Source organism: Quercus lobata, chromosome 2 (assembly GCF_001633185.2).
Source record: "Quercus lobata isolate SW786 chromosome 2, ValleyOak3.0 Primary Assembly, whole genome shotgun sequence".
Taxonomy (NCBI): domain Eukaryota; kingdom Viridiplantae; phylum Streptophyta; class Magnoliopsida; order Fagales; family Fagaceae; genus Quercus; species Quercus lobata.
This window is the reverse complement of record NC_044905.1, coordinates 92,924,814-92,946,763: the sequence shown is the minus strand read 5'-3', so window position 1 is coordinate 92,946,763 and position 21,950 is coordinate 92,924,814. Positions and strand designations below refer to the sequence as shown.

The window sequence follows — 21,950 nt, the reverse complement described above, 5'->3', positions numbered from 1 at the left end:
AAACCCATATTTTCCTCTCTTAGGAGCCCTCTAATAGACTGAAACCAAGCTTGAGACTCTAACAAAAGAGGGTATAAAACACCCAACGCCGAACCTAACCCGGTACCCTTACTAACAAATTCCTCAACTAATGGGTACGAACCGGCAAGCGAAGGCGCACCCAATAGGTCACCGGAAAGCTCTACTAAGGAACCTAAGCGGGCAAGGAGAAAAGCTACGGAAGGGAAGTTACGCCTAACTTCGGAATTATCCACCATTAAAGAAAAAAGAAAAAACTAACACCACCACTCAGTAAGAAGAGAGAATAGTACAGAGAGGAAAAGGAACTTAAGTGACACAAATGCAAGGAAAAACCAGAAAGGAAAGAAAAGCGTAAATGGGGGTGGGCGTACTTGGAAGTTAGGGAGAAAACTGAGGAGGTGAGGAGCAAAATACGCGTAAGAGAGATTAACTGCACAGAGAATGGGGAAATGGAGAAAGGAAAAGCCAAAAAAATCAAAGGACTCTGCCTTGGAAAGTGCGGGAAAACTGAAAAGGCACTCACCCGAAATGAGGCACTCCCACCAATAGAAATCAAAACACGTGGCACTAAGAGGAGCCATAGCCGCCACTACGCAATCAATGCGGAGCAGAACTCTAAGTGCCATAACTGAAAAAAATAAATAAATCAAAAATAATGATAATAACAATCTTTTCATATTCCTATAATCGTTTAGGAAATGGACGACCATGGAATAGGGGGGCAGCTGATACGCCCAACCAAAATGGTAATCGTCCATACAATGCAGGGTAGGGACGACCTTACTAAAATCGTCCAGAGGGAAAAGGTCGTCTCTTAAATACCCAGACACTCGTTCCCACTCTTCGCGGAACCGTTACAAGACATTAATCAACCTTCAGACCGTTGGGGATGGCAGCTCATCATTAACACCCAGCAAGGGCGTTACCAGGCAAGATTAAAAGCCTCCATCAAGACTCCACCAACGGCTAGAAGAAATCACCTGCAAGCACACATATATAAAGACTGAACCCCAAAAGGGGTGGGGTAAAAAAAAAACACTCTAACACTTGATTCTCATTGCTCTCTTTTGTCAATCTTTCTGACTTTGGCATCGAAGACCTTTTTGCAGGCACAACGCCGGCGAACTATTTCCTTTATTTCGTCCGCGGATTGCAGAAGATTGGATTGGTGAGGGACGGCTTCCATCTGGACGATCATAATAATCTGACGATCAGTTCGTCATCAATGCTAATTCAGAGAGGTTATTGTCACCCATGTGGAATTACTGCATCCATCTTTTGGCCTGTACAGAAGATTGGCCACATTGCATTTTTTTGTTAATTAAAGTGGTAATTTTTTTCTTTAATTGTGTCCATTCCTATGATTATTGTTCTTTATCATTAAGTCAAGATACCAACCAGTTTTTGGTCATAAGAGGGTTCTAACTCTAATTTCTAGTTCAACGATTAAAAACTTTATCAATTAAGTTAACTGGAACCCAATAGTTGTACACATATTTGAGTTTTCAGACGATACTTTCCTGCATAATTTTGCTAAAACCTTGTGTTTTTGAAGTAGTATTATTAGGTTCTTTACTCATAAAGAAAACTTCGGTTCTTTTCTATTGTTGAGAATGAAAACTTTTAGTCTCTTTTTTTCTCTTACAACAAATAGTGGATGAAGAATTTAAACTTAAATTATCTCTATAAATAAAAACTGGACAATACTACTAAATTATAAAGTTCCAAACCAATCCCATTTGTTGCGAAGGAAAAAGAAATTATAATCTCATGGCGGCAGTTTGTCCATTATCATCATTTCAATAAGAAACAAAAAAAATTAGAAACTGTTTGTTGTTCCAATCAGTGTATTCTCATTACTGCCAATCCCTACTCCTAATTATGACAAGAAGGCAGCAAATGGATAAAGAATTTGCGAGCTTAAATGCTACGAACTGTAGGTTTTCAACTGGTATAAATACGGTGGTAGTTGCTTATTCATATGAAATAAGACTAATAGGAAGAAGGGAAAATAATATATAAAAGATTGAGGGCTGCAATAGTGAAGATTTGTGAGGCACTGCTGCAATTCGGTTGCTCTGACAACATGCATTCTAAGTATCTGGGGTCGCTAGTTTCCATAAAGAATATATGCCTGCAAACTGCAAAGTAACGTGTTGGTGAAATTGAGGATAGATCTGACAACAAATAAATTAGATATTAATTTGCATGGGAAAGAGAGTTGAAGATTTTTTTTTTTCCTGAATAAAAAAGAGGATCTTAACCTTTATGTGCAATTGTGATATAAAAGATATCGTATTGCTGTTAGTAACTTTATGATTCAGCAGCATGCATCCAAAGTAACGATGGTCTTTTTGATACGTAATGTTCACTTTGCGACATTCAAATCCAAAGTAACATGGTCTTTCACTCTTTTATCGTATGCATTGTACCCTCACATTCTGACTTTTTTGAGGTGTTAGGAAGAGGTTTGTGACACCCCGATCACAGTAGCTATGGTTCAATCTAATATTCTCTAGCGGGGAGTGTCCTTATTAGGTCACGTCCTGGGTGTAAGTCATATATGATCGCTCCTGCCCCCTTTCGTTCATTAAAAAAAAAAAAGTAATGTTTACGTTGTTATCTAAAAGGAGGGGCTAATTTAATTTGTTTCTAATGTAATTCTTGCGTCTACTTTACACCATTAAAGTACGACAAAATGACGTTATTTTGAAAAGGGAAAAAAAATAGTATTACTAGCTAGTAGTGGGATTGAACAAAACTAGTCTAAAGAATTAAATTAAAAATAAATAAATACTATTAGTGGGATTGAACAAAACTAGTCAAGAGAATTAAATAAAAAATAAATAAATAATGTAATTTATATGTTCACTTTGTTTTGAATCCTATAAGAGAAAACTTAAGGGGTGTCTTTAAGGACATTAGTTTATAAACTATTTTAAAACATTTTATAAAAATTAAAAAAAAAAAATTATCTTCTTTTACGGTTATGGCCTAAAATAATCTATTAATAAATGTCTTAAAAGTACTCTTTAACATATGACCCATGGTATAATAAGCATGTTTAGAGAACTTTGATCAATTATGACAATAAATTTAGTAATTGCGTTGCCTGCTTGTTTGTCACCCAAATAGATGATGTAGTAAGTTAGTGTATCAACTGACAAGTCGACAACCACATAGAGACATAGTGACATCGCATCTAAATCAACAGAGCTGTGATGCAATTTTATTGTTACTACTGAGACCCAATGTTATAAAATTCACTACCATGGAAATATATACCTAGCTTGTATTGAATATATGTTGTTTCTCTCTCATTGCAGGCTGTGAGAGGGAATAAGAAACTCATACCTTTTCCACTACCATTTATCAATCTTTATCAATCTAATAATGAATTACCCGCGGCATCACACAATTTTGTGCATATGCGTTGATACTTGATGGTGTAGTGCCCAGTCAAAATTTGATTGTCCCACGCGGCTTTAGTCTTGCTTCTCATATATAAGTTTTAAAATCCTCCCATAAGTTTCACGAGCCAAAATTGCTTGGGATGATTTGGACTTCAATATATGTACGCGGTCCTTCCGTAAGTTTCACGGGTTCTAGACTTCTAGTTATAATTGGCTTTGAAAAATGCCTCTCTCTTTAATTTTTGGATTCTGGTAAGAGAAATATCCTCCTCTCATTCAAATTAATCCAATTTGAATCTTGAATAAAAAGCTGTTGCCCTTTTAGAACAATGACATATTTATGTTCGGCGTGACTTGGAATAATAATAAAAAATATATTGTTTAAGTTTGTTTAGAGTTTGACTCTAAGAATTAGATACTATAAGTATGAATAACTTGTATAAACTATAGAGTTTTCAACTTTTACAAGACAATGAGAAAAAATGAAAAATAGCCAAATGTTCCACTAAGCGATAAGATGAGACTTTGAATGTTATTTTCTTTTCTTTTCTTTTTTAGCTCTAATAAAATCCTTAATAATTAGAATGATCTACCTTAGTGTACAATTATTTTTAATTTCTCCTCTCCTTTGTTAATTAATTTCTCAAGTCAAAATATCTCACTCTAAGCAAAGAATTGTAAGTTGTAATTTAATTGACATATCTTCATTCTAAAAAATAAAAATATTGACATTTCTTGATATTTTTAATAAAAATTTTCAAAACTCAAATCTTCCTATTGTATGTAATTATCGGTCCAATGATTTTGCTTAATTAATTGCTACAATTTGACCAACACGAAGCCCACCCACCATGATTTATTTTCAAGTTGTCATGCAAGGTAAACCAATCCCTCGAAACAATTTGAACTTGGTTTTCTTAGTTACTTATTGCCCTAGATAGAACAGCAATTATTATTATTTTGTTTTTTTGTATATAGTTTGCACACAAGAAAATGAACTGTACAACTAGCTAGCTAGACATGCCTGGGGGTGTTTGTGGGGTCAGCCTAACAAATGGACAGGGAGATGAACAAGTTGAACTATGGCCAAAGTGGGACCCGGAGGCTGGAACCAATCAACTATACCTTTGCAGAAAGGGAGGGGACCCCATATCAACATCACAGGAAACAGTTCTGAACCCAAACCTCCCCCAGAAACAACCGATTCAGCTAGCTAGCATATACGTTTCTTTCTTTTCTGATGATAATTTATTTCTCTTTAATTAATCTCTCTGTTTGTTGGTCCAATAGCAAATTTTCCTTTCTTTTTTTCCCCAAATTTTTTAATTTAATTTTAATATTCTTGAAGAATATAGTGTTTCTACTAGCATTGACCACATGAGGGCATGACCTATATATTAGTAAAAAATACTTGTGAATCTGCAATCCATTACACTTACAAGTTTAGAAGGTGTGAATTTAAGTACTGGTAAATCTTACTATTACTTAACTAATTTTGTACCATACACAAATCTACACGCACAAAGTCTCCTTTTTTAGGAAAAATTTTGATCACTCTAAATTTTGAAGCATGGGGACTCCAACCATTGATATGGAATTTTTAGAAAAAAAGTTTGGCTTCAAACTTTAAAGCTTTGGGCTCCAATCACTTATATGAGTATGATATGTATCTTGTCATTTTCAAAAAATACATGACTCATTTAATTAGTTATACATGATCAAAATAACTATCATCTTTTTATTAGTGGTTAGAATCATACTTTTTCTCATTTTTATTGGGAAAAAATATAATATATACCGGTACTATATTATTAATTAGACTGTGAATAAATTAAAAAGCATAATTATCCCGATAGCAATCCAATATTTTAAATCCAATCATGAAGCATAATTATCAATTAGTGCTACAAATAATGAAATTAAGTAAAAAGACTAGTTAGTAAAATAATGGGTGGCAAATTTGTCTGGACGTAGCCGCCAAAAAACGAGGTCGGCTTGTAATGTGAAAAGTTAAAACAAGCAACTTGAGTGACATCATGTTCCTCCCCACTTGCCTCTTCTTCTTCAACAGTCTGCAGCTGAGCTGACCGCATGGTATCCAACTAATGGCCCATTTTTTGCATTTCCAAGCAATTGCTTAGCTGAGCGAGCTCTCTGACCAAGCAAAGAAGCAAAAAAAAAAAAAATATCTCATTTACTTTTTTTTTTTCTAATCACATGCGACAAAGATGATTGAGTAAGTCTATGCATGATTGAATTTTTTTGATGTAATTAAAGAAGTGATTGGACTATTTTACTTCTAATCCATAAAACACTCCGAAAACTCTATGAATTGATAATGGAGTGGATGGATCTAGAAGACCTTCTGGGATTTAAGTTGTATGCTTGGCCGATTGTTAACAGGACCAAAATAATATCCCTAATTGAATTAAAAAAGATTAGTGGGAACTAATAACAGAGAAATACTAGTATTAATTTACACGTGTATAAATATTGGTAAAGTAATAGTATCATAACGATATTATGGAGAGGTAGAAACTAGAATGGGAAATGATTTTCACATTAGTTTTGTATTCTCCCGCACTATCATAGTGTATAAATTATACCAAGATATGATTTAAAGAAATTTATAATATTTTATATAATGGGGTAAAAAATAAAAAATTCAAATTAGTGTTGAATTAATGCTGCCCAACTAAAAATATTGTATTGTACCACATTCATCTGAGACAAAAACAACAGTGTGAGGAGGTCTATTGGCTGGTCCCATTTGTGGCCATCCACTTAAGTAGTAATTATTGTTATTAATGGATCTTAGCAGACTTAGCTTTATACGGCCAGTGTCTTAAAGGTAATTCATCAATTATGTTAATTAATATTGTTCAATAATTTTTTTTTTTTTTTTGAGAATAAATAAAATAGTGGCACTATGATGCAATATATATATATATATATATATTTAATTCAATACAATCTCTATTTTATAGAAAATTCGATAATTGTTTCAATATTTTTAAACACTGCGATAAAAAATCAACTCCTAGTCAGAATCCCATTAGTACTGCAGTTAACATTTCTTTTTGGCATTTTTCCCATTGATGAATTTTTTTTTCTTTTTTCTTTTTTATGGGATCTACTTGATGACTCGAATCACAAGGCCCATTATTTATGCGGCTGTGCTAATCATATTCATGTTGTCATCACAAGTGCGACAGTCTGACTTTGCATGTGTTATTTCTATATTCTATAACGTAAAAACTATATTAGATAAGCGTATCTAAAAGAATAATATGTCATACTCATACTGTAATTCATATTTCAGGTTTTTTTTTTTTTTTTTTTTTTTGTGAAATGACTCAATGGGGGCCATGAGAGGTACTAAAATCCTCAACTTTTCGAAGCAAACTTATCACTTACCTCATCAGTTGTGTGAACACGGAAAGGATGAATGTGGACCACTGCTGACGAGGACGCGTGACCTGGCTCCAGGTCGGTAGTCCTACCTTTATATATAAACAAAATTTTTCTCCAAAGAGAAACCACAAACATTTTAGCAATAAATAGACCCAGTGCCGGTTCAACATACTAAGCAAGTAAGGCAACCGTCTAATACCCCCAAGCAAAAAAAGGCCCCAAATTTTAACCAATCAAAAAAATTTTGACCCGTTTAGTACATAAATTTAAACACATGTTTTCAGTTTTTAAACAATATTATACGTATTTTCACACACTTTTTTACTCACACATATTTTTAAAAAAATTAAAAAATGTTGTTTAAACACACATACCAAACGGACTCTTTAAATCCCAAAATGTTAGATGATAAAATAATGTTAATGGTGACTCAAATAAAAACCAAAATTTGCTAACTCAATTTGTTGTGAAAAATGTAATATATATTGTGGGGGCCGGTTAATCAATAATTATTTAAATCGAGCTAACTGGGCCTGTGACCCATCCGAGAACGTAAAACTATCCGAGAAGGCACATATAAGGTCATAAGGGGAACTAAATGAAAAGAAGAATAGATATCACATGAGGTGGGTTCAGTATTCGTCCGAGGACAAAATCCTTCTCGAAAATATGTGTCCTCGGACGACTTGAACGCCATATTGTTACAAACACACTTCAAAACTACATTACCACTAAAGGTGGGACATGGGACCAAGGGTAAGAAAGAAAATGTAAACAAATATCTTGAACAACTGCTGCCTCCTCATTAATTGCCTCTCAACCAACTCTTCGGCCGCATTAATGTGGAGGTGATGCCTGAACAGTGATGAAGCAGCCTTACAGTTGCTGGTGAAAGGATCCAGGAAGTATTGGATGGGACAGGAGGGAATTGCCCGAATCCAATCTACACGTGTGTGATAAAGATGACACCAAAAGGGCAGTATATAACGTGGAAAAATGCATTGAGAGAACTTCTAAACAAGGGACGCCTAGAGGAAAACCTTATGAAATAAAGAACTTAGCTTATTTCAAGGAGAAATTGATCGTAATATTTGTGTTAATCCATCTAAAAACGTTAAGTTTAATCGTTTTTCTTTTGAAGTTAATCTAATTCTTTTATATCCACACTCTACAAATTTATTGTTTGGGCCTTTAGCGTTCGAACCCAATACGAGTTTGGGATCGTTACAAATTGAGTCCTTACATATATTATAACATTACTTCTACCCAATAGGATCTATTTCTTGAAAGTATTAATTAAGCCCAAAATTCTAACCAATAAATTAAAAAATAATTTTTTTATCAAAGAAAAAACAGGAACAAATAATTTTTTCGAACCTTTCACCTTCTCCATGAATGTTTTTCAGTGTAGAATTCATTAACTGCCACACAGAAAAGAAAAACACACACTCTCTCTCTCAACCAAACAACTAAAATTTTAAGACAAAAATTATATACATATTCAATCTCAGACCTCAATTTTTCTTGTATGAATTGCTAGAAATTTTTCCCCACTCTCTATTTAAAGCATAAAAAAGAAATTGTTTTGAAGCTGAAGCTGTAGCTGCTGTGCTTCAGACCTTCTTCTCCTCATTTGAGTCTGATCCTCAGGTTTGTTACTTCTCTAGAACCTTTGCTTCTTTCTTGAACTTTCTCATAATTCAAGCTTATCTTGTTTTATTTTCTCTTTATTTTATTCTTGGTAATTATTTTAAATTCTGACACAGCACATTGGTAAACTCATTTTCATTCATTCCTTCATTTAACATGTTGGTTGGGACGTGGAGTAGCATAGGACCATAATTTTTTTTATTTTTTTATTTTAGTAATCATGGAACTACGTCTATACTTATCTCTTAGGGTTTTAATTTTTTAAATAAATTTCACCTTCAATTTTTTGTTGAGAATTTCGTTGATTTGTTATAAAAAAAAAAATTTACTTGTATACTCTTGTATGAGTCCACATTAACAGTACTAGTTGTTATTTTGTTAACAAATAAAACTATTTTTGTGAGAAAAAAAAAATCAACCAATAAAAAATTTTAATATTTAAATTAAAAAAAAGGTCCCACCCAAAATTGTTGTTTTAGGCTCCAAAATACATTAAGCCGGCTCTAAATAGACCAATTCCAAACTAAGTTAATTGGGTTGAGTGGCTGTTTGACTCCAACCTGGACCGAGCCAATATGTGGATACCCCTAACTAAAACCAACCTATACAAAAATATTATTTACTACTTCTAATAGAAAAACCAAAACAAACACACAAAATGGAACATTGATTGAAATGATTTTTTTTTGATAATCAACTTGATTGAAATGATTGAGTGCCCTGCACAGTTTATTTTTATCTCTTAATTAGGATATTCTTTTGATTCTCCACTGTAGTTGCCCATAGAATCACAATTCCAAAATTGTTTCCCTCTGGGATTTGTGTACCCACAGAATTATTAAAGAAAGAAAGCTATACCTACCTAAGAGCACCCACACTAGATATAGAATATGTACCAAATGTTAAATATTTGGCACATATTTCACACCAAACCCAATTTGAGCCCATTTAGCAGACGTGGGATATGGTATATTTTTTGCAACATTAAACAGTATCATGACAAATTTACCACGGTATGGAAGATGTGTGGTATATTATTTATTGTTTGTTTATTGTGTTGATGAGTAGTAAATATTATTTTAATGTATAGTAAATATTATTTTAATGTATAGAATTGAATTATAAAACATATGATAAATAGAATGTTATAAAATGATGTGGTAAAATAATAAAATAAGTATTTAATGTGATAAAATGATATAAGTTTTGGAACATCTATTAAGAATGCTCTAAGCAAATGGGCAATTGAGGACAAAATCGTAATCACAGGGGCCTGTAACAGGCGATTCTAGGCTTTAATCATCACTGCCCACACAAACCTTGTGTCATAACCTTTCACTCTCTCATAATCCCATACTTATCACTAACCCCCCGTTCGATTCTGACACGTTGCATTACAGATACGAGGCCCTTAACAGTAACCGTTTGATGAGATCAGACCCTTCTTGGAAATCCAATCCTAAAGGGTGTAAACGTAATTTCCGCATACAAAAATCTCTATATATGGGTAAGCAAATGCTACGGCTGAGAAAAAAGAAGAAGTCTAAACACTACGGCTGATAGAATCTTTGAAACTCTTATTAGACTTGTACTCTTCTTAGCTAAAGATTTTCAGAGTTTGGGTCTCATTAGGGAATGCAGAGAGATGGTTGGAGCTTCGCTGACAAGGCCTGAGCTCAGTTTGCGAGCCAAGAGGTGTATGGGCGGCCGGAATTGCCACCGGAAACACGTCGAAGACGGGTGACCGTCTAATCCTTCTAAATTCATCAATTGATGTTCTTTCTTTCTTAGTAAAAATACTAAAGTTGTTGTTTTTTTCATTTTCAAAAGCTTAATTTGTAGCAGAGGGTGAAAATTCAAGAGAAATTAAATGGAGTGTAAAGATGGTTATTCAACGTTGTTGGTACATGGGAAATACGAGTTGGGTCGGCTTCTGGGTCACGGTACTTTCGCCAAGGTGTACCATGCCAGAAACTTACAGTCCGGGAAGAGCGTGGCGATGAAGGTTGTGAGCAAAGAGAAAGTGATCCAAGTGGGTATGATGGAGCAGATCAAGAGAGAAATCTCGGTGATGAAGATGGTACAGCATCCAAACATAGTCGAGCTCCATGAAGTTATGGCGAGCAAATCAAAGATCTACTTCGCTATGGAACTCGTCCGTGGAGGCGAGCTGTTCTCGAAAATAGCTAAGGGTCGGCTTAAAGAAGATGTGGCGAGAGTCTATTTCCAACAACTCATCTCCGCCATCGATTTCTGTCACAGCCACGGTGTCTACCACCGAGATCTCAAGCCTGAGAACTTGCTCTTAGACGAAGAAGGTAATTTGAAAGTCACTGACTTCGGTCTCAGCGCTTTCACTGAGCATTTGAAGCAAGATGGGTTGCTACACACAACGTGTGGCACACCGGCTTATGTGGCGCCTGAGGTGATTGGTAAGAAAGGCTACGATGGTGCCAAAGCTGATCTTTGGTCTTGTGGAGTTATCCTGTATGTTCTTCTAGCTGGGTTTTTGCCATTTCAGGAAGATAATATTGTGGCCATGTATAGGAAGATTTACAGAGGTGACTTCAAGTGTCCACCATGGTTTTCTTCAGAAGCACGGAGACTGATTACAAAGCTTCTCGATCCGAATCCGATGACAAGAATCACAATCGCGAAAATCATGGATTCTTCTTGGTTCAAAAAGTCAGCACCCAAGTCAATCCTAACTAAAGAGGAGCAAGAATATCAGGAGTACGAGAAATCGCCATTCAAACAGTCCGAGACTTTGAACGCGTTCCACATAATATCGTTGTCCCAAGGGTTAAATTTGTCGCCGCTGTTCGAGGAGAAAAAGAGGGAGGAGAAGGAGGAGCTGAGGTTCGCGACGACGAGGCCGGCGAGCAGTGTGATATCGACGCTGGAGGAGGTGGCGGCGAAGAGTGGGAATTTCAGTGTGAAGAAGAGCGAGTCGAGGGTGAGGCTTGAAGGGAACGAGTGTGGACGTAAAGGGAAGCTGGCTATTGCGGCGGAGATTTTCGCCGTGACGCCGTCGTTTCTGGTGGTGGAGGTGAAGAAAATCAATGGCGATGCCTTGGAATACAACCAGTTCTGCAGTAAGGAACTACGGCCGGCTCTTAAAGACTTCGTTTGGACCTCGCCGGCCGATAATTCCACACTACTTGCTTAATCCAATGTATGTTGTGTGTGTGTGTGTGTGTGGTCATTGTTGTTTAGACAATTGTTATTGTTGTCGTTGAGTGTTATTAGTTTGCCAGTTCTTTTTATTGACATCTGTCAGTAGCCTTGATTTTGTTACAGAATTTTGGAGGGAAGATCCGTATAGTTTGGAAAGTTACGCTCATGTACGTAAAAATATAATGAAAATACTAACGGATACCTTTACCTTTGGAAAAGTGATTAACCATCTATTTAAATAAATAAATAAAGACAATTAATAGAGATTGTTCGGAAGCAAATTTTCTCTCTAGACTCGGCGTAGCCTGGGGGTGAAAAGCCTTTGCCTTTAGGCAATCTCTTTCCCCGTCTGACGATGGAAACTAGTGGTTCAGTACGTGATGGACGCTATCACTACTAAGTGTGCAAATATCAAACTCTCAGAGAAGGAGAGGAGCGAAGTGGATCTAGCCCCTCCAGGGGTAGACAATGGCCTGGTCATTGTGGGGAAATTTTACACCAAACGAAGAGTGAACCTAGAAGCTAGAGGAAGAGCCCTTCGTTCGGTTTGGAGAACAAAAAAGGATTTTGAGGTTAGCGACTTGGGAGAGAATAGAGTCTTATTCTCTTTCCAAACAAAGGAAGACCTGGCCAGGGTTCTTTTGCAAGGACCGTGGACCTTTGACAAATATATCCTCCTGCTGCACAAGTTAAAAGTAGGTGAGACCGTATCTTCCTTAACCTTCCATGAAGCCTCCTTCTGGGTTCAGATTCACAGGCTGCCAACCTTGAGCCAGACAAGAGAAGCGGGTTTAAGCATTGGAGGAATCTTGGGTAACGTCGAAAAGGTGGATGTAGGAGATAATGGTGTGAATCTGGGATGTTTTCTGCGGATTAGAGTAACGTTGGACATATCTCAACCGTTAATCCGAGGGAGGATGGTGCGCATGGGAGGCTCAGATTCAAGGTGGGTAGAGTTCAAGTATGAACGTCTACCTGTGTTTTGTTACTTATGTGGAAGACTAGACCACGACGAGAAGGAATGCATAGAATGGATACGCAGGGCAGCCCCATTAAAAGCAGAGGATAAGCAATATGGCCCCTGGCTGCGTGCGAATCCAGATAGGCTGCATAAAACACACATGGTGACCGGAATGCAAGCAGGAGAGAGAGCACAAACTGGGCAGATGGGGTCGGAGAGGGCGGACGGAGAAAAACAGTCCGACAAGCAAGCAGGAACCTCTGTTGAGCGCCGCCAGCCCAATGGTGATGAGGAGACAAACGGGAAAAGGGATGACGTGGAAAGCCTGATACTGCAGAATGAGAAATTCAAGAAAAAGCTGACCAAGGAAATGGAAAAATCAGTTTTCGAGGAGCAGTTGAGGGAGATTGATGCCGAGATTTTCGGTAAAGCTGACAAGGAAGGTAACGTGCAAACGGCTCCCAAGGTACGGATCTTGGAGTCGGAGAAGATGATGCCAGCTAACCGAGAGGAGGAGGCGAGGAATGTTGGGCCAGTATATGATAGGGGAGTTGGGCCTCCTTCAAGCGGGCCACAGGAGGAATTGGGCCCTTCACAAGATTGGCGTGGGCCTGTTGGAATCAATGCTCAGCTGGACCATGAGAATGGAAAACATAGTTTCCATGAGGGGTCGAAGCTCCCTGTTGTAAAGGAGGATGGGATAACTAGAAATACCAAGGGCCCAATCCGGGAGAAGTATCAAAAACTTGCATGTAAGCCCGGTAAGGAAAATATGGGAAAGAATACGTCCAAGCTGCAGAAGACAAATGACTTGAGTGAGATTACTCGAATGGATACAGAGGAGGTCGAGCTGGGACAAAAACGTAAGTCACGTACTCCCTTAGAAGATATAATGGAGAATGCTGGGGGGGGGGGGGAAGAAACCAAAGTTAGAGGAGGAAGTTTTGGCTTTTGGCAAATTGTTGGCAAAACAAATGGGATCGGTGGCGGCTACGGTGCAGCCCCGCCGGGAGCCATGAGTGCCATATGTTGGAACTGTCGAGGGTTTGGGAACCCTCGACAGTTGGCACGCTCCAAAAATTGGTTTTGGAGGAAGATCCCACCTTGGTGTTCCTTATGGAAACCAAGTTTAACGTGGAGGAAATGGTGGAGAAAAAACGGAAACTGGAAAGAAGCCAAGGCTTGGTCGTTCCTAGTGTTCGCAAGAGTGGGGGTTTGGCCCTGTTATGGAAGGAGTCGTTACCAGTGGAAGTGCAAACTTTTTCCCCGAGACACATTGACGTGATTATAACAGAGGATGATGGGAAAAAGAAATGGAGGTTCACCGGGTTCTATGGCAACCCGGAAACGCACAAAAGAGAGGAATCATGGTCGCTTTTGGTATGTTTGAGCACAAGGTGTGATCTCCCTTGGGTTTGTATGGGAGACTTCAACGAGATATGTCACAGGGGAGAAAAGACAGGAGGGGGTGAGAGACCCGAATGGCAGATGAGAGCTTTCCGAGCAGCGATAAACAGAAGCAAACTTAGGGACATGGGCTGCGTAGGCCCAGAATTCACTTGGAGTAGGCGGTTAGGGACTCGGGGTTGGGTCCGTGAGAGACTTGATCGGGCTCTGGTATCCACAAACTGGGCGGGTTTGTTTCCGGGAGTAAGACTATACAACAGAGCCACTTGCTCTTCAGACCATAACATTCTGATCCTTAAAACCCTCCCTCCTAGAAGTAGAAACAAAAGGCAGCGTTTATTCAGGTTCGAGGCAATGTGGATAAAGAAGGAGGATTGTGGGGAAGTAGTGAAAGAGGCTTGGGAGAGAGGTCAAAGGCTAGGGGTTCAAAACCAGTTCGGCCTGTGCATGGAGGAATGCAGGTCATCTCTGCAAAGCTGGAACAAAACTAACTTTGGGCATTTTGGTCGGAAAATGGCCTCGCTCTCCAAAAAGCTTCAATGGCTGGAATGCTTGCCAGGGGGTGTGGCAAACATGGAGGAAATTAATGAAACAAAAAGTGAGCTGATCAGGATGTTCTTGGCTGAGGAAGAGATGTGGAAGCAGCGGTCAAGAAACTGCTGGCTGAAGGCAGGGGATAGAAATACGGCCTTCTTCCATGAGAAAGCATCAAAAAGACAGCAACGTAACACCATTACTTGGCTTATGGATTCGAATGGGCAGTGGCAGGAGGAGGAAGATACCATGGGTAACATGTTTGTTGATTATTTCCAAGAACTCTTCACCTCATCAAACCCAATAGTTAGTGAAGAATTGCTTGATGCAGTACACTCGAAAGTAACTAACAGTATGAATGAAGTCTTGTTGCAGGATTTTAGGAGTGCCGAGGTGGAGAAAGCCTCAAGCAGATGCACCTGCAGAAGGCGCCAGGTCCTGATGGTATGCCTCCGTTATTTTTTCAACACTTTTGGCCTACTGTAAATTCTGTTGTTATTAAAACTGTTGTTGACTTTCTTAATCATGGTGTTGCTCCCCCTAAGTTTCATGAAACCCACATTGTACTCATCCCTAAGACAAAAAACCCCTCTAGAGTTACTGATTACCGTCCTATAAGTCTATATAATGTAGCTTATAAACTGGCTTCCAAAGTTGTAGCGAACAGAATGAGGGTTGTGTTAAAAGATATTGTTTGTGAAAACCAAAGTGCATTTGTAGCGGATAGGCTCATCACTGATAATATCCTTGTGGCTCACGAATTAATGAATCATATTCACAGAAAGAGGAAGGGTAGGGTTGGGGAAATGGCCTTGAAGCTAGACATGAGCAAGGCTTACGACCGGGTGGAGTGGGGGTGTTTGGAAAAAATTATGGTGAAACTTGGGTTTCATGAGCGGTGGATTGGTATTGTAATGGCGTGTGTGTCCTCGGTCACATATGCGGTTAGACTTAATGGCCAACCTTGCGGCTCAATTACTCCCACCCGTGGCCTTAGACAGGGGGACCCCCTTTCCCCTTTTCTCTTCCTTTTGTGTGCTGAAGGATTGTCAGCTCTTTTGCATAAGGTGTCACTGAGGAAGGATTTAAATGGTGTGGCTGCATCGGTTAGGGGGCCAAGAATTTCACACCTTCTCTTTGCGGATGACTGTTTGATCTTCTGCAAAGCATCTGAGAAGGAAGGGGCTGAAGTACAGAGAATTCTGCAAGTTTATGAATCTTCCTCGGGGCAGCAACTAAATAGAAGCAAGTCGGCCCTCTTCTTTAGTCGCAATACCCCTTCTAGTACACAGGAGCTGATTAAGACCAAGTTCGGTGCTCAAGTCATCAAACCTCATGAATCCTATCTTAGCCTTCCGTCTTTGGTCGGTAAGTCTAAGAGAAACACTTTTGCACAGCTGAAACAAAAATTGGCGTCCAAGCTTGCGGGTTGGAAAGAAAAGTTGCTATCAAATGCGGGGAAGGAGATTTTGATAAAGGCAGTAGCTCAAGCAGTCCCATCCTACACCATGAGCTGCTTTAAGCTCCCCAACGGTCTGTGCGAAGAGTTGACCGGAATGGTGAGACAATTCTGGTGGGGACAAGTGAAAAACGAAAAGAAGGTGGCGTGGATGAGCTGGGATAGAATGTGTAGACCGAAGGAAGAAGGGGGGCTGGGTTTTAGAGATTTAAAGTCTTTCAATCTGGCTCTCTTAGCTAAACAGGGGTGGAGACTCCAGACAAATTCTACGTCCCTGTTCTCCCGGGTCTACAAGGCGAAATATTTTCCAAACGGAAATTTTGTGGAGGCAGGGGTTGGCAAGAATGCTTCCTACGCCTGGAGGAGTATTTTGGCTGCACAGCATTTGGTTAAACGGGGCTTACGGTGGCAGGTGGGAGACGGTCGTCACATTCGGGTGTGGCAAGACCAGTGGCTCTCTACTAGGAGCACTTACAAGGTGGTCTCTCCGGAACGGCCTGGGAAGCAAATCAGATTGGTGAGTGAACTTCTGAGGGAGGGGTGCATGGAGTGGGACACAGAGCTAGTTAAACGGCTCTTCTTGCCCCAGGACGTAGAGGCAATTCTAAGCACCCCCCTCAGTGTCTCGGCTGCAGCTGACAGAATGGTATGGGCAGAGGATAAGAAAGGCAGATTTTCTGTGAAGAGTGCCTATAGGCTTGCTAGGGAAACTGAGGAAGAGGAGGGGAAGGCTAGCTGCTCGGACCCGACAAAATTGCACGGTGCTTGGAAAGGGGTGTGGAGGATGAACTTGCCAAATAAACTCAAACATTTTACCTGGAAGGCCTGTAACGGTATCCTGGCCACAAAAGAGTCCCTGTTTAAAAGAAAGATTACGGCTGACGACATCTGCGAAGCTTGTGGGAGTCAAGTCGAAACGTCCCTGCACATGCTCTGTTTTTGTAACCACAGTACAAAGGTCTGGAAGTCCTGCAAGCTCTCTCTGCCTTTCAACATCCAGGAGTCATGGGGCTTCCTGGATACCTTCAGTAGGCTGCGGTTTGTCTGGGATACTCAGCAAGAGAAGCTGGAGAGGTGGGTAGCCATTTGCTGGGGCATCTGGAAAAACTGAAACGAGGTTCGGCATGGAGGTGCGAAACGCCCAGGGCAGGTTATCGTGAGAAACGCTCTGCGTTTGGTGGATGATTTCCATGCGGCCAATATGGTGCCGAGCCAGTCGAGATCGTGCACCCAAGACACAACGCGCTGGAGTCCCCCTCCGCCGGGTTACTTCAAAGTAAATGTGGACGGGGCGATATTTGCAAAATCTAATCAATCTGGCGTGGGGGTGATCGTGCGTGACGGGGATGGTAACATGGTAGCTGCCATGTGCAGAAAGCTGGACCTGCCTCTTGGTGTGCTAGAAACGGAAGCAAAGGCCCTAGAGATGGGGGTGGTTTTTGCTGAGGAGGTGGGGCTGAGGGACGTGGTGTTTGAAGCCGACTCGCAGGTGTTAATTAACGCTATTCATGGCATGAGTGAGGCAGCGTCGTCGGTGCTGAACATTATTCAAGGGGTGCTGCAGAAGGCCCAAAGCTTCAGGACTTTTGATTTCCTACATACTAAAAGGCAGGGGAATGCCCCTGCCCATTTGTTAGCCCAACAGGCCCAGAGGGTTGAGGGCCTGGCAGTTTGGCTGGAGGAGTGTCCCAGTCAAGTGGCACATGTGTGTGCAAAAGATGTATCTTTATTGCAAAGTTCAATTTAAGAAGTATGAGTATTTCCAATCAAAAAAATAAATAAATAAATAAATAAAGAAATAAAATTTTGACATTTTTTTTTTAATTTTTCCTAAAATAGGTTATTATTAGGAGAAGGAAATGGAATGAAAGGAATGAAAAAAATAATTTTATAATATTCTTTTCTTCTCTTGTTTGATAGTTTTAATAGGGGATAGAAAGTTCATTATTTTGTTTGGGAGTTTAAAGTGAGAGAAAATGAAATGATTAAAAGGGAACACTTATTTTTCTTTATTTTTTTTAAATTTAAAATTTTTATTCCTCAAAATTGAAAAAAATAAAAAGAAATAGAATTAGATTTAATAATTATTTTACTAAAACTCTCAAAATACCTCTATAAATTTCACCTTTTATTTTAAAATAGGAGTTTAATAATAATATTATTATAAAATAATTTAATTTCATTCCCTCTATATTACTCTTAAACAAAATTACTTACTTTCTTTTTCATTCCTTAGTTTTAAAATATCCGATTAAAGTTATTTAATTTCATTTTATTCTTTTCTATTACTTTCTCTTATTTAAATACATCTCATTGTTTTCCATGCCTTTATCATCATTTTATTTCATTTCATTCCTTTTCCTTATGAACTTTTAAACGAAGTCTAAGGCTCTTGTTAGTCTATCTCAAAATATAGATACTCTTGTACATGTTTACAGTCAATTAATGCAATTTACATTTTCATAACATTCATCACCAGAGTCTTTAGTTGAGTAGCCAAATTTGTCATTTAAAAAATATGGTCATGTAAATCTTGCGAAAAGTTTCTCATCGGATAGGTTAACAGGTTTGGCATTGCTAATGAAGGCTGGACAAAGCTATAGTTTTTATGTTTAATAAGACATATATGGTTAAAATTAATAAAGTCAGTCCCATAATTTTGTAGTTTGCCATGTTGGTTTGGACCGTTTGGTGTAAAATGTTTTCCCTAGTTTATTTTATTCGCTAAATAAATTAGAAAAAAAGTAAATTCTTACCTTGAAAAAAAAAAAAAAAAAAAAAAAAAAAAAAAAAGCTTTTGAAAAATTGTACATAAGTAATTAAATATGTCCCAAAAAAAAAAATCTCATGCAAATCCATACTTACGCTAATAAGACTATATTTCATGCAAGTGAAGGAAAAGAAGATTTGAATCTAAATTCTCTTTTATATAAAAATTGGTGAATTTTCATTGCAATTCAAATTATTTAAATGGTTAAAACATATATTATATTATAGATTACTGAATGAAAATGGGGAAAAAAAAATCAGTACTTAATTTTACTGGAAAATACTTATTTTATTTTATTTTTACTGATTTATGAAATACTCTTCACCATACAAATAATTATAGATACTTCATTGATTCAATTAAAAATGGTAAATTGCATATCTTCTGGTGTATGTGTTGTCCAGTCAACTTTAGTGAGGCACTATCTATCATATTTTCTCTTATAACAACTAGCTTAAGGATTTATCTGGCTTCACTGAAAAATGATGATGAAAAAAATGTGTGAATAAATAGAATTTTCTTCTGTTCGGTTCACATGGAGAGGAAAGAGAGTGAGTACTGCTTGGTGTTTTCCATCACAACCCCGTAAAAGTTGCTCCTCAAAATGGGGGAGAAAAGGGAGTGAATGGAAAAAAAAAAAATGATATTTTAATTTTCACCCCTTTTCCAACTTTGTTTTGAACCACATAGCACCCTTCCTCTACCTTTCTGATCAACTTTTGGATATACAATTCCGACAATGCTCTAATCCAGAATGTGAACATTAAAGTTTATCAATCTTTTGACATTTCATAATTTATATTAATTCTTTTATTTTTTTTTTTGAAATGGTCAGAAATATTTACATAATCTATATGTTGCGACTTTGATATCTCAAAGCCTCAAATCCATTATTCTGGCTCTTCCAAATACTTATGACTTAAGGAGGTACCAACTCGCCCAATATTACTTCTCAATGTGCCCTGACTCAATCATTGAAATCTTAAACAATTCTATTATATAACCATGAATAAATTCTGATACCAAAGCCTCGCAACATGGTTGTTGAAAACTAAGATCAGAATGTCATGTAATTCTAGAAATGCGTACAAGCAACCTTTACATGTTAAAATCCAATTGTCAAGTATGTGGGATATGTAATTCTAGAAATTAAGTAATGTTTAGAGTCTTCTGGAGATCATAATTACTCTATTCAATAATGTTTATTAGAGTCTTATGGAGATCATAATATATTACTCTTTTTTTTTGCTGAAGATCATAATATATTACTCTATTCAATAAGGCCTAGGGCTTGTTAATTAATTCAGGGTCTGCATCTTCAACATCGATTGATGAGCTGGTAAGTCAATGTATTTATCATCTTGAACTTTCATTTTTCGTTACTGGTCATTACTAGTTGATAGTGTTGAATTTCAGTGCCTTTTGTGATAGCTTATCCTCAACAAGAGGATAAGGTATGTATTATAAAATAGTTTTTGCCTTTGATCCACCAGTCACTTGGACAATATTGACCAAGTAATTTTCAGAACCATTCCAAAATTTACCTATAATAATGTCAACTTAATGGTCATAATCACATAATGACACTCTTGTTTTATTAGTCCACCTCATAAAGTAACCAACTTGAGGTACTATGAGTCTATGAGTAGTACTTAACCAACGAAATATAATATCTAAAGCATTCATTTCAAAGGAAAAAGCAGTAATAATTTTCCTGGAAAGTATGAGTGAGAAAATTTCCCAATCTCAATCTCATGAGAATATAATACGAGGAGTTTATAAATTTCTAAGTTGACTGTTGGATAGAAGTAGTAATCGTATTATTGAAGGCATATGTGCACTTAATTATCAAATGATGACAAATCCAATAAATCTATACTTGGGACATGCACTTTTAAACTACTTTAGGTACAGATGTACCAATTGAGCTTGAGAGTAATTAGATGAGTAATAGCTAGTAAGACTACCTTATTTGTTTATTTCTTCCCAATGACGTAGTGTAAATCCAATAACAATCTGGTATAGTGGAGCAAAATCGTTGTCAAAGAAATGTATAATTCATTAAACAAAGAAATATTGCTTTAAATTTAATAACAATCTGCTGGTATAGTGGAGTAAAATCGTTGTCATAGAAATGTCTCATTCACCAAACAAGAAATATTTCAAGTCATTGGCCAAATCAAAGAAGCAACCAAAAACACGTATTAGTGATTAATATGCCATCAAATTGGATCGACAAAAAAGATGTGTTTGCGACATTACATTACGATAATTAATCGCTAGCCATGTGCAAAAACTGGATTTGATTGATAAACAGGACACATGGAGCACCTACTGTAACCATGGATTTTTCATTAGGGATTTTTCCCCCCATTTTTATCCCCCCAAAAATAAGCATATCATCATTGATGGTAGAACATGTACAACATCTAAGAGTGATGTTAAAATGTTATAAATTTTACAACATAATTCTTACAAACTCATATGTCATCTTTTTATACATAATATAAAGATAATTAAAAATGTTATTTATTATTCTATTGATGTTAATGTGTTTGTTTAGGAACAATTTATCTAATTCTTTTATGAAATCTTTTTGCTAAAAGTACTATAAATAAAAACTAAATAAAATAAGTTAATCGATTTTCTTTTGCTTAAAGTTCTTTAGCAAAAAAGTAGAGTAGGCAGTGGTGGGCCTTAAAAAAAATATTAAATGGAGTTGTAGTCTTAGTCTACAACCAAGCTTATTGCCAAATTTTATCTAAAATTTAACTATGTTGGGCCTAAAAAAAAAATTTTGGGTAGTCACAAAGTTTTTTTTAAGGATAAAAGAATCATAAATTTTTAAAAATCATACATAAAAAAATAATAATAATAAAATAAAATTCAGGTCAAGGTGATCTTATGACCACCCTAAACTCTATGTTGAGTCACCTCTGAGAGTAGGACCTGTAATAAGTTTAAAAGATTTACTATTTTGAGCAAAATTCATAGAAGGGGACCCATAAACGGTTAATTAGAGTCGATTTTTTGAATAAAATTTTGCAATGGATAACATAAAATGCTAAACGCAAAATGAAATAAGTGTGAATTTTTGCGAGACCTACATAAGGCCCACAAACAATAAATAAGTTTCAACAAAAA

At 37.4% G+C, this 21,950-nt stretch overlaps 3 protein-coding genes across 3 annotated transcripts in view; all 3 read left to right on the top strand.

Annotated features, from left to right (window-relative positions):
* The first annotated feature begins 10,030 nt into the window (after positions 1 to 10,030).
* On the top strand, positions 10,031 to 11,893 carry LOC115977239 (CBL-interacting serine/threonine-protein kinase 6-like). Its single transcript, XM_031098984.1, has 2 exons — positions 10,031 to 10,238; positions 10,329 to 11,893. The coding sequence occupies exon 2, from the start codon at positions 10,369 to 10,371 to the stop codon at positions 11,665 to 11,667; it is 1,299 nt and encodes a 432-aa protein (XP_030954844.1). The 5' UTR covers positions 10,031 to 10,238; positions 10,329 to 10,368; the 3' UTR covers positions 11,668 to 11,893.
* The window catches only part of LOC115977238 (CBL-interacting serine/threonine-protein kinase 6-like), a 28,817-nt gene continuing 17,021 nt past the window's right edge, over positions 10,155 to 21,950 (top strand). Inside the window, exon 1 of the mRNA XM_031098983.1 lies at positions 10,155 to 10,238. The gene's annotated coding sequence lies outside the window, so the exon portion shown is untranslated. The remainder of the gene's footprint in view (positions 10,239 to 21,950) is intronic.
* On the top strand, positions 17,238 to 17,783 carry LOC115973853. Its single transcript, XM_031094094.1, has one exon. The coding sequence runs from the start codon at positions 17,238 to 17,240 to the stop codon at positions 17,781 to 17,783; it is 546 nt and encodes a 181-aa protein (XP_030949954.1).